The following is a 13,417-nucleotide window of genomic DNA, read 5'->3' on the forward strand; positions in this document are numbered from 1 at the left end:
TGTAATTCTACACACAGGTATGTGCATCTTACATGATCCTACACTCTGTTCCATTCATACTCCTTGATTTATAGAACTTTGCAGAAACTTGAAAGATTTGCATATTTATACACCAGGGTTGTGCAAATAGTTATGATGAAAATGTTGCACTTACTTGATTACATATTAGATAATTAGTCTTTTTTTTTTCCAAGATAGACATCACTGTCTTTTCAACAGTTTAGAACATTTTTTTTTCCTTTCACCAAGTTAAAGCAAAAGAACCTGCGTAATATAATTCTTGGAATCTTGGTTGAATTTTGTGACAACCCTAAAACCACTTCACATATCAGTACCTGGCGAGGGGAGAAAGATCAAACTGCAGCTCACCTTCTAATAAAGTTATGGAGACAGGAGGAGTTGGAGCTAGGAGTCAAACGGGATCAATTTGGAAGGATTGTTGGTAAGTTTTATGATGCATATAAATTTGTGAACAGTTCCATTGAATAAAGTAAAACAAATACAGTATTTGCTTTTGCAGTCTGAATCCTGATGAAAGTAAATTACAATATTTATAGCTTTATGCTGTAATTCTTACCAAACCCCAAATACCTTACATCTATTTCGTTAGAATGTGGCCACTAGATGTCATTTTCTACATCAGCTGGGAGTGAACCAGCTGTTCTGTAATGAACAGAGCCATAACAAGTGTCCTGAACAGCTTTTCTAATGCGGAACAGTTAAACTATTTAGTTTCTTCTGCAAGCAGTACTGTGTTTTCTTATATGTTGTAAAAAGAAGTAAGGAGAGTGCTATGGTCTTGCAAATCTTTAGTCATGCTAATTAATATTTCCTAGTCTAAATTATGTTCAAATTTTTGGCCTAACTATCAAAATGATTTACATAGTATCCACAAAGATGGAACTGCCACCTTTTGGAGGAGTCATCGCAGAAAATAATATGTCCATAGCTTCATTTCATGCCAAAGATCCTCATACTTCGTTATATAGATAGCATTTCCTCTAAGTGTAATGGCTTTGAGAACATACTACCTCTTCATTCTTCACTAGTGTTTTGTATTTTGAAATTATTAGACATGAAGCGACCTATTGCTAGCAGCTTCCAGAAACAGCAAGAGGTCATCCCCTTGCCTGCCAACTGTCCCAGCTTTGCCATTGTGGAAGTTTCAGAAAACATACGGGCAAAACTTTATTCATTATTGTGCAAGCTAGGTAAGACAAGTTAATTGCCTTGTCAGTGTCATGTTTGCTGTTAAACTGAAGCTGTTCACTGGTAATTAATAAAATCACTATAAAAAAAAGAAAGGTCAAAGGAAACTTCCCCAGTACTTTACTGCCCCTACCATGAGGAAGAGTTTTCCTAGAATTTAACCGAAGTTTGGTTGAAATTTTCTGTAGTTAGTTTTCCCACACACAGTATCTCTTCCACATATTTTAACACCTTTATATTTAATTGCATTTCCCTGGAATAAGAAATACTACTTTCTGCAGATGTTACAGATCTCATTCTGTAGCATAACTTCTAATTATTATCATTGTTTTTTTCTTGATTCTTTCTAATTGGTTCATGTTCTTCTTGATCTGTGGTGTCCCAAAACAGAACAAAACAGAACACAATACTCTAGCAGAAGCCCCACAGCCAAATAGACATTCCTCTACTCATCTTGTAAATAACCATTCTGAACATTGTTATGTTCACAGTGGCATGATATTGTTTACTCTTTTGACTTAGGATCTTGTACAATTGTCTACCATCCTGGATTTGTACAGATGACTAGTCCTACATTTAGAATTTTTTATTTGTCCTTACTGAATTAATTTCTGTGGGCTTAGATATTTTTTCAGATCAGTAAGATTAATTTGCATTCTAATATTTTCCTTCAACATGCTGCTGTCCGTCCTAATTCTATGTTGTTTGCACACTGAAGTGAATATTTGTTATACCCTTGTCTAAAAACCTAAACTGAAGTCAAGATACATGATAAACTTTTCTACATCTGTAAGATTTCTTACCTAGTTGTAAGCAAAATCTAGGTCAAATGACATGGTTTGTTTTTACTAATTCATGTTGGATATTAATGTTTTCACTGTTAACATTTAACTGCATAAACATTATTTGTTTAATTATTTGTTTCAGTCTTTTTCTCAGGAACTGAAGTGAACCAATATTCTATGGCTTGTCCTTTTCCCCTTTTAAAAATAGGCATTACATTTGTTTTTCCAAGACCATCCTCCACAGGTTCAGAGATGGTCAGTAATTGTTCTGAGACTGCTTCAACCAGTTCCCTGGGTAACCTAGAGAACCAACTGGTTTGAAATCATCCTTAGTTTCTCTAATAAACTATATCCAGTTCCACCTCTATTGTAACCAAGGTTCTTACTAATTTTTATTAGTTTTAATTTATTAAAGCAAAAAGGCATGGGGCTTTGTTACAGCTTTCTCCTGAATTCACATACCTAATGTTAGTTAGATACAATGTAGCATCTTCTGTTAGGTACTGAAATGACATGAAAGCGGATAGTAAAAAAATAGAAATATTTTTATAGTATTTTCTCAGCATCTTCCTCTTACTGTAGTCATGCTCCATGGCAGCCTGTAACACAGTGATGTAGAAAACTGGTGTTAATTGGTCGTTATTTATGGTATGTTTTAACTTCAAAACATGATGTGATTATACTCTAATAGATAAATGTTACATTCCCAGTTACCACACAGATGGCATGATGAAGTCTAGAGTGAGATTTGATAGACTGTATAGTTGTTGTGTTGTTTTGTTTGGTTTTAAATCAAGTATAAATAACATTTGGAGGGGGGGGAAAGGCATAGAATCAGCAACCATATTTCTCTACCTTATTTTACACATATTGTAAACGTATCTTTGAAAAGATGGAATCATTATGCTCAAGGCTCAAATCTCTAAAATGGCAGAGAACCTTATTACACGTCTTTGGAACAAAATACTGGAGACCCTGTAAGGGGTTCTCCTGTTGGCTACTTCACAGCTAAAGCAAACTCTATTTGTGCTGAATTGCTTCTTTAGAAACTGTAAGCTGTGGACTCAACTGTTTGTCTGCTTTAAGGGAAGATCAAGCTCTTAGCACAAAAGCATGGCAAATACAGTACTATCCTGTCTTTCCAAGTGATTGGGAATTCACTGGAGACATAAGTAAATAGTATAGAGTGAATTTATTACTTGAAAAATAGATTCTTCATCACCAAAAGTTTGCTGAGCATTAAAACAGTGACTGACTGGTGTGTGTGTGATGAAGATTTTGCATGTGATTATATGATAAATAAGATGTTGTCTTCTTTAGAATGTTGTATTTTAAGATAAATTCATCATGCTTCTAATGCTGACATGATTAATATTCCTTTAGGTTTTGAAAATTTACCTGGCTTATCTGCTAAGGATTTTGTCACACTTGCCATCATACGACGTTATATTGACTTTAAAGTGAGTATTGTGGAATAAAATATTACTATTGTATTTGCACAACTATATCTCAGGATACAATAAACAAATAAAAAAGCTGCCACCTCTGTCACAAGTCACCTGTTGTTTCACGGAGTATAAGTTGGTATTTTCCATCACTTCCATGATTCCAGAACTTCCCAGACTCTTCCTTTGTACTGCTACAAATGTTTGTGACTACATAGAAAATAAAGACTAGAAACCAATAGTAGTTAAAAGTATATCAGGAAAAAAAACCCCAGTTTTAACTGTTTGTCAGCTCAAGAAACCAGGATGTGCCAGGATAGGAGTAAGAAACTGGGGAAGGGCTGGAGGGTAGGACTGCCTCTTTGTGCACTTAAGTCAGGGTGGGGGAGAGGGGGAGGGGAGGTAGTTTGCTATTAAAAATGACATTAAACACATATTCTGATAAAAGTTTTTCTATACTTTCCCATCTTTGTCCTCACATGCAGTATCTATCCATACTGTCAAAAGTTAAAAAGTAATGCACCTACAGGAAACAAGAACAGGGTAACGAGCTTTGTGGGAGCCACTCTGCTCAAAAGATGCTTCAGTTTCTGCCAATTTTCTGCTTAGGAACAAATTCTGCAAGAACTTGAAGTGTTCAGGAGCTAGCAAGTCTGGATCTTTAGTTGATAATTCCAGCTTCCATTTATGTCTCATGCTGCAGTTTGCCCTGATAATGTGGACAATTTGAGATTTTACAGAAAGCAACAGTAGGATGCAACACTTTACTCTTGGAATTTGGCATCTTGTAGCGATCTGTATTTCTTCTGAGTTTCTGTAGTTATCAGTGTTCCTGTTACTGCTCTGTGGAGTCAAGCTTGGGCTTGGGAAGGCTTAAGGAGGATTATCATGAATGAACTTGGAATAACATTACTGAAGCCTAACCTTGCATAACAATTCTGGGAAATGAAACAACAGTAAGGAGAGAGATAGTTGCTCTATTATATTTTGAATAACTGGAACTGAAAAAGAGATAAATAGTGTGTTTTATGTTTCACACACAGGTTGGAGAAGTTTGGAGTGAAGTGTGTGCAGAAATAATAGAAGAATTCAAGCCTGTTTCATCAGATGAGGAAGCCTTGAAAATTATTTCAGAAGTACCAGAAGATACTGGGAGAATAGTTGCTGCTTTGCAGACTGAAGTGCTTGAAAGTCAACATCACCAAGAAATTCAAGAGGAGGAAAAAACATATAAAAAGGTAAAACAAGGAGTATTTAAACAAGTATTATAAAGCATGTGTAAAGATTTTTTTTTGTCAACTTCCATGAAGATTTTCTTACTCTATAATGTTGAGAATTCTGTATGTTTACAGTGATTGAAGATATTTTAATGTTTCAGCAGAAAAATTTTAACTTTAAATTAAATTAGGTTAACTTCAGTTCTCCCAACTTATATAATTTCGCCAATATTTAGAGAGCAACATGAAAGAATGAAGCAGTATCATCAGTGATGCATCAGCACTGGTGTAGCAAGAAATGATCATTATGATACTATAAAAGTTACACCTGTGTTCATTTGTAGCAGATAATTTAAAGTTCTTATTACAACTGAATCTGCTTCTTAAAATGAAACATAAGGCTCTGTTGTAAGCTCCCTTCACTGATTATTCACGAAGCTTCAGTACTTCAAAGTGTAGTGTTTTGTGCCTCTCAGCATGCTGAGAGTGAGCAGGTATAGACATTTTCCAGCTTTGGTTATAAGACAAGCATTTGGCATTTTTTTTTCATCTACTGTCTCATCCTCTCCTCCTCTCTGGGAAGTAAGATCAGTTGATCCAGTTGTATAAAATCTCACGCTAGTGTTTCTGAGGGGTTGTCATGCATTATGATGCCTGCACTTTTGCCACCAGAACTGATTCCATCTCTGTTATTCAGCACTTCAGAGTTGGAATATACAGAAAGTATTCCTAAAAGAGTTGGGGCTGTTCCAACATCTATGTTGGAAGACGGGAAAATTTGTTTGCAACAGAGAAGGTAAGCATTTTTTTTAAGGCAGTATATGAGTGAAGTCTTTAAAGGACAAGGACATTACTACAACATTATCATCAAATCTCAAGTGAGGGGGATGAGCTAAGGTAGCCAAAGGGGCATAGGTGAACCTACTATCCAAACAGCACAAGCCAAAAGCTCAGGTAAGCTCATGAGAACAAGATTGTGTTCCATCACGTAAATCTCATTTATATTACAGATCCAAGCTATCCATAAACAGAGAGAAATGGTAGCTAAATCTTGGGAAAATTTCTTGACTCGGACATCAGACTATGAGGCATTGAAGGTAAGAAATCTGAGCGATGGAGCAAAATGTACTTTCACAGTGTAGTTATAATAATTTGGAAGTTCCAAACAGATTTCTTAATGAATTATGAGGATATTCAAGTAGAATTTATAGTAAATCTTATATTCACACAGACATAGAAGAATGAACCGTAAGACATATTGGCAAAGATACACAATTTTTGATTTTTCTGTGATTCCATGATTTGCTTTTCTGATTACAGTCACAAATTGGAGATTAACATTGTTTATCCACTTGCAATTGGGCATGTGTGTATATGTATATATTTGTCCTGAAACTGCTGAAACTAAAAGTCTGATAATTCTTTATTACTTGTAATACTTCATTCCCTATTTTTAATATAGAAAACATTTTTCAAGATGGGACATATTTTATGATAGAAGGAATTTCTTTTAGCAATATTTGTGCTTTCCCAAAATATCATAAGGAATACTAGATTCCTAGTTAAATGATCAGATGAAGTTGGAGAATGAATGAAAATAAATGCTTTGGCAGCTGAATTTTTCTTCATTTCTCAAAGGAGATTCAAAAGAGAACCATTTTCTTCATGTGCAAGCACCTCACTGGCCTATGGTAAAGATCTATGCTACAATCAGAAATTAAAAAGGGACAGAAAAAAGATTTTGAGAACTACAGGCTAGTTAGTTTTAACTGAGTCCTTGGAAAGCTGTTTTAGGCACATGAGGGACAAGAAGGTGATTGGAAGCGGCTGCCATGAATTTACCACGGACAGATCATGCATTGCCAACATGGCTGCCTTTTGTGATAAAATTATTAGCTCTGGAGAAGGAGGAAGATGGATGTTGTTTCCTTGGCTTTAGCAAGGTTTTCAGTACAGTCTTATGTAGCATCCTTGTAGCAAAATTGGACAGACACGGTCTGGGCTACATGGAGGTGTTGTTCACTACAGCTGGACTACAAGGTGGATGAAAAACTGGCTGAACTGACAGGCTCAAAGGACAGCAGTCAGTGATTAAAGTTCAACTAGCAGTCAGTTTTGAATTCTATTTCACACAGTTAATTATAGGGTTGATACTGTTTAACATTTTCATTAATGACTTGGGTATTAGATCAGTATGCAACCTCATCAAGTTCATGCATGACACTGAGCTGGAGGAAGCAACCCACGTGTTGGGAGGTAGAGTCACTATTCAGAAGGTCCTTGACAAACTGCAGCAATGGGCTGACCAAAACCTCGTGCAGTTCAGGAAAATCAAACGTGAAGTCATGCATCAGGGTTGGATCGCAGTTGTCATACCTGGGGTCTGACTGACTGGCTAAGTAGGTGTGTGCTGTGGATGGGCTGACACGCTGAACATGAGGCAACAGTGTGCTCTTGTGGTGATGAAAGATAACAGCATATATAGCTACATTAGAAACCATATAGCCCACAGGCCATAGTAAATGCTCATTCCCTTCTTGCCCTTGTGAAGCTATGTCCATTTATTCTGTTTTCAGGTCCACAGTATGAGAGACAGTCACAACCAGAGGAAGGGTACTTACAGTTAAAGGCCAATAGAATTATCACCTCATTTATTGTGCCATTTCTTTTGTATATTTTCTAACAAGTGCAAATGATATAATTCATTCTGATGAGAACAATTTTGCATTTTTTCTAACTATCTTTAGAAAGCAAAAAAGCTTCAGGAAAAATCAATAGAAACTTCCAGATCTAAATTGAAGATTGAAAATGGAACAGCCCATTCTACTGATATTAAAGGCCTTGGTACAACAGTAAGTAATCCCAAATGACACTGTTTTATTTTCATTAATGTGTAAGTGGTTTGGGGTTTATTCTGGCTGTACGTGTGCTGCTGCTTCCTCTTCCTTTAGTGATGTTAACAAGCTCCAAGTATATAAGAAAGAGTCTGTATCTCCTGCAAAGCACCACTTCCCCTTCTGACATATCCTCAGACAACAGGTAGTTGGTCAGAGTGAGATTCAGGTCTGCAAATTACTCATAAGAATTGTAAGCAAGATGGTCCCTGTGCTATTTGACACGTACCTCCTGTGGGACAGCCTTTCATGAAAACCTTGCTGAGGTCAAGAGCTCCTTCATTTACGTTGGGTACATATGTGTAAGGAGAAATAAGGAAGAAAAAAACTTGAGGTGCTATTTTCAAACTTGTACAAAGATGAGAGATTCTATTATCATGGGCTCTATGGCATGAATGAGTAATGATGACTAAGGTGGCTGCATCCTGAAAAAGAGAACAGGCAGTTCATGTTTGGTGTGATGAAGAAAAGAGGAGCTTAGCAGAAAGCAAGGGGATGGTCCCAGGGTTGCTGGACTAGGATTTTTATCAAATCATCTTTGACCTAAACTTCTGAAATATATGGAGAATATATATCTCTGAATGCAAGATGAAGTGGGCTGAAAAAATGATTCAGTTACATACATACATAAATCAGTGAGACTGTTAATCAGCAATATTTTGCAGAAAGTATCTGAAAAATTTAGATATAAACATGAGTATTCTGGAAATTGTTAATAGAGAGATGCATTATTAGATTTTATTTTAAAGACTTGGACCTCAAGCCAGGATTATTCAGTTCTTTGGAGGGGGAGGATTTAACAAGAAAATATCTTCATGGTTCTATAATCCATATTTAAATAACTGTAGACAAAAATGAGGAAAAGGTTATTCCATTTTGCAGAATAAGTGTATTAAGAAAACGAACACATCAGCAGCATCAGATAAAATTCCTTGGGTACATCACTTAGAAGAATTACAAATGATAAATATGGCTGGCAGATTTTTCATGGAACAATCTTCTTTCCTCCTTTCTGCCAAACACCCTTGGTAGGGATAGATGAAAATTAAGCTAAAATGGTTGTTGCAAACCAGTTAAGGTCAAGTAAACAAACATGTGAACCACATGCACCCCAATAGTTTCATTGTTTGTTTTAGTAGGTCATGGTTAGAAGACAGAGGTGTCACTCAGGGACTTTTATTCAAAGACCTGAATCTATTCAGTATAAATAGTATTAATGAAACAGGGAAGTGTAGGTTTCTCTCAGTGTTGGAGTTTTCCTGGAGCAGTAGTTATAGACAACTGCATTCTGAGAGAAATGGGGTCTGTTATCTTTTTTTTCTTTGAACGCTAAGGACAAAAACTGTGGCTGATTTATACAGATTTAAATAACATTGCACAACAAAGTTCTATTGTAATAAAGGTTTTATTTTCTTTTCCTCTATTCATAAGATCAAAGATGCAGGCAGAAAAGCAGAATACATAAAGGTACCTGCTGAAGAAACACTCTGTTTTTTCCTTTGTATCGATGGGAACAATTTGTGAATTTAGTATAAAGGATAGTTTGAGTGGATCTTGGAAACCTCAACATGCACCTCCACCAGCTGAATAATATTTTTGAAAGACAGTTCATGATTTAACTCTCATTTTATTTTAAACGCTAACATGAATCCCAAGCAATGCATTTATTTTGTTTTTCAGATTGGATCTGGTCGCTTAGTAACTGTTGAAACTACACCTCCTCAATTAATTGGAGGGCCACTGGCTGTTAGAGACCTTTCTCTTAAAAAGCCCGCTGTTTGTGAAAGAGCCTTAAAAAACATCAAAAAACATCAAAAGACTTAAAACGTTGGACTCAGTCAAGAAAGGTTCGGTACATGTAGAATAGTGTTCTGAGCAGTGCTTTTAATATTTTAGTTAACCGTATGTGTATTTTAGATAAAAGATAAAATCTGCTTTGATGAATTGCATAGAACATCTGGAGAATACAATTATATTTTGTCTTAACTAATATAAACATGGGAATGATTTATTAATGAAATACCCTGTACAGTATGGTACAAAGGTATGTTGAGTCTAATAATTTTGAGTGCTAGTGTCAGGCTACCCTGATCCACTATCACTAAGTCCACTGTTTAGATTTCCACCTCTTGTTGACACATTCCACACTTCGTAGTTGAAGTATCTTTGAGCAGCGTGATGAACCTTCACATAAACACATTCAGTTCTTCATTTTCCTGGACATCATACCCGTGTGCTTTGTCCAAGTCCATTTTTTTTCCCTTGAATTGCTGCCTTTAACATTAGGACTTCTGTTCTCTCACTTTTCATATAAAGACTCACTAAGAAGCTTCTCTGTGCCAACAGTTTCCCCAAGCCTGTTGGAGAGACATGCTGAAATGTCTGGCTCCTTGTGGGTTTCTCACAACTCTTACCTGATCTTACTATTCTAATTATTTCTTGGGTTATTGCCCATCTTGTCTCCAACAAGAATTGATCCTCATTCACCCTAGCACCTCTAGAATACCAAGACAAACTTGTGAGCAGCAGATCTTTTTGTAGACGACTCAAGTTTCTAAGCTATTGTCTCCTTTCCAAACTTGGGCAAAGCCAGAGTTTGCTATATTACAATAGAGCAAGATTCTCCCTGAGGCTGTTTCTTCAATTTAAAACCAGTTGCAGTCCAGTGCTACAGCATAAATTGCTGTGACATTGCAAGGGGTTCTGTGACATACAAGCACGTTGTCTGTCATTTTTACCTGTAAGAAATGTTTTGAGAAAAGCGCAAGCTTTCACTTTGTTAAACTCCAACTTGAAAAATAGAAATAAATTTGAACTAAACAGGTAGAATTTAGTTTCCAGCGCCGTTTTTTACTTCCTGAAAGGGGGACGCGCTGGGGTAGGGGGTGTGTATAAGCGTTTCTTAAAAATATGTTTGTCCCTGTAACAAGACATTGCAGTGCTGGCATTAAAAATTAAAGCAGAGATTTTTGTTTAAAAATTGTCTACTTAAATTCCATAAAAAGGAGAATCTAAAGAAAATTATAAAATATAGAATGGTATTTAAATTTTAGAGAAATCTTCCTATGTTGTTTCCAAAGAAGCATTTTCTTATGGGCAGTTCTGTTAAGCATTACATTGTAGAGTAAGATAGTCATCTAGTGCTTAAAGCTAGAGAAATTAAATTGAACTATGCTAATTTAATTTAATTTTTATGCTGGGTGCTTGCTCACTGGTAATTTTTAGGTGTGATCTCATTTAATTAGGACTTCTTTTTTCCAAAAATTATCTGCATAAAGTTGAAGCATGTTTTCTTAAGCAAGCCTGTATGCATATTTCTTGCCTGCCGGCAAGCAAGTTAAGCTAAGGTATAGAGACATGATATAACTGAAGTCCTCTATGTCAAGTAAAGTCTTGCTTAGTTGTTTATATTTCTCTGACAACTCTTCAGCAGCCATGCTGCTTTATTACTGGTTTAGATAATGTCAAAATATATCCACACACTGGGGCCACAAAAAGTATGCTCCATTGTCTTTTCACAGTTAAAACCAAACAGTAAATATGTGACTAGGAGAACAAAGACTATGACATTTAGAGGTTTTTTACATATGTGAATGCGTGGGTGACTCATTACTACTGGCAGCAAGGCAAAGGTCCATTTTTTTCAAAAAAACCCATATGGGACTCATGCATAAATCCTTCAAATTTCTGAACAAAAGCTATAGCAGTACAGTGTAGCCCAGGATCTTTTAACTGACAATCAGTTTATATTTATGCTTATGTAAAAACTTTAAATCAGGCACAAATGAGCACCACAGCATTCGTCCCTCAGCTGCATTGTGCTTCTACTGCAGACACCCAGCGGGCAAGTAGCTGCAAATACTCTTGTCAATGGTAATAAAGACTGGAGAAAGAAGGGGATAGAATTTCCTGAAATGCTTACATTTACACTTCATGAGTGAATACTAACACAAGGCTTCACAGCAGCATGGACGGCATTTGATTTTGCCAGCCAGCCAGGGACGATGATCTGGCTGCCCAGGCGGGAGGAACCCATGAAAACCGGGCTTGCTGTTTGTGCTGTAACCCAGGGATGGAGAGAGTGCTGAGAACTGGGCGGGGGGCGGGGGGGGAATATCATCCCATTCGCTGTTAATGCCTCTAGCAGAGACCCCAGGAGTAACCAGCTGCCCTTCCATGGCTCTGTCATAGACAAAACAGGTACGTCCACCTGGAATTTGTGCTGCTGCTGCTGCTTATGGTGCTGTGTTCCTCTTGTTCACAATCACCCCACACTTTGACAGATACTGCAGGGTGACCATACAAATAGATTGTTCAAGCATTCCAGAGCCAGTTACAGGAGATGCTAAGCACCTTTGTCTCCTATAGAAAACTAATGAAAACAAAGACTTACAGTCTGAGGAACGACGGAGCTTTTAAAACTGCATAGGATACCTTGCTCTGACACTCAATGAAAAGACCACTTATATAGAAACATTACCTTTAAAACGTTATTATAGTTTTACATTTCTGTAGGTGATTAATAAAATTATTTGTAGGTGTGAATTTATTTACAGGATTTTATTTATCATAGTTTATTTATCTGGTTTATGACAGTTAAAGCACTTTGTTGCAAATGCAATACAGTACACAGCTATATAAACTGGATATTGCTGGAACAGATTAGACAATAACTCTCAAATAGCTGTTCTTCATGATGTATCAATTCCTGAAACCTCTGGGTTTGGGTCAGTCATGACTCCCTCTATTTGCTCAAAAGAAAAGGTATATTTAAAATATTTATTGTATCATGAACTTACAGGGATATTCATGGCTAAGAGAAATTTCTCACTACTTTTGTACCTGCTCCAGAATACCGTAGGAGACGTATTTTACAAGATGTGGTTCAATATTGTGTTTACCTAAATTAACATTTACGCATCTATGAGAACTGTTGGGTATTTTATGAGCTATGTATGAGCTAGGCATTATGTGGGATGGATTTCTTGTTACTTATGAAGGTTTATATGCTGTTACTGTAGAATACTGTTTCCTACAATAATTAAACTCAGTTGGGATCTCATCAAAGGCTGGAACACAACAGGGACTGAACAAGCTGCCTTGCCCAAGGAGTAAAGCAGAGAACAGTCAGCATCCCTGATTGTTCCCACTTGATCTCAGGCTTTCTGTGCTCAGGAGAAATGGGTTAACTAGACGGTTAATCTCCCTGAACCAGCTCACCCATGCTCGATGTTTTCTTATGTGGGAGCCCTAGTCAAGCCACTCTCTCACTCTTAACCCACTTGATGCACAGGACCCTTCTCAACTGTGAACTTGCCTGCTAGGACAGGGATGGATTGTATCATCTTATTTACCTGTATGAATGTGTAAATAAAGAGCAGTCTTGTGTAAAGCACTCTTCTTAATGCAATGTAGTGATGGTTTTGCAAATAACATGCTAATAGAAAAGAAAATTGCTACTATTAAGACCTAGCTGCATAGAAAAATACTTTAATAGGTGTATAGCATAGACTAGCTATACTAACTACACCCATAGCCTAGACTACACAGTGATAAAATCAAAGTTTAGACTGCACAGGACATTACAATGAGCGTAATCCTTTCCTTTAGCTTGATGTCACACTTTTTTGCAATTCTTAAAAGTAAAGTTGATTGTATGTGCAAGACAGTGTATAAAATATGTTTGTTGACATTTTCTCCATTGCTTAATGTATAAAAATATATTGGGTTTCCATCAAAATTAACTTTAAAAAAGAGAATTATTGGAAAAGATGAGCCTCTACAAAAATATGACACTGGTTCAGACTTACAAGCTTACCTGAGAGAACAAAGGTGTTGACTCAAAACATAAAGCATTCACACATGCA

At 36.6% G+C, this 13,417-nt stretch overlaps 1 protein-coding gene across 5 annotated transcripts in view; it reads left to right on the forward strand.

Annotated features, from left to right (window-relative positions):
- CFAP69 (cilia and flagella associated protein 69) overlaps window positions 1–12,942 on the forward strand; it is a 32,847-nt gene extending 19,905 nt beyond the window's left edge. For 3 of the 5 annotated variants that reach the window (XM_021290901.2, XM_065051009.1, XM_065051010.1), the window contains 7 exons: window positions 250–442; window positions 1,074–1,211; window positions 3,378–3,454; window positions 4,483–4,677; window positions 5,667–5,753; window positions 7,404–7,508; window positions 9,231–12,942. In XM_021290901.2, the coding sequence (XP_021146576.2) occupies window positions 250–442; window positions 1,074–1,211; window positions 3,378–3,454; window positions 4,483–4,677; window positions 5,667–5,753; window positions 7,404–7,508; window positions 9,231–9,374 (939 nt within the window). In that variant the 3' untranslated portion in view covers window positions 9,375–12,942. The remainder of the gene's footprint in view (window positions 1–249; window positions 443–1,073; window positions 1,212–3,377; window positions 3,455–4,482; window positions 4,678–5,666; window positions 5,754–7,403; window positions 7,509–9,230) is intronic. The other 2 variants (XM_065051008.1, XM_065051007.1) reach the window with 2 other exon arrangements.
- The last annotated feature ends 475 nt before the right edge of the window (window positions 12,943–13,417 follow it).

This window comes from Columba livia, chromosome 2 (genome assembly GCF_036013475.1).
Source record: "Columba livia isolate bColLiv1 breed racing homer chromosome 2, bColLiv1.pat.W.v2, whole genome shotgun sequence".
Taxonomy (NCBI): domain Eukaryota; kingdom Metazoa; phylum Chordata; class Aves; order Columbiformes; family Columbidae; genus Columba; species Columba livia.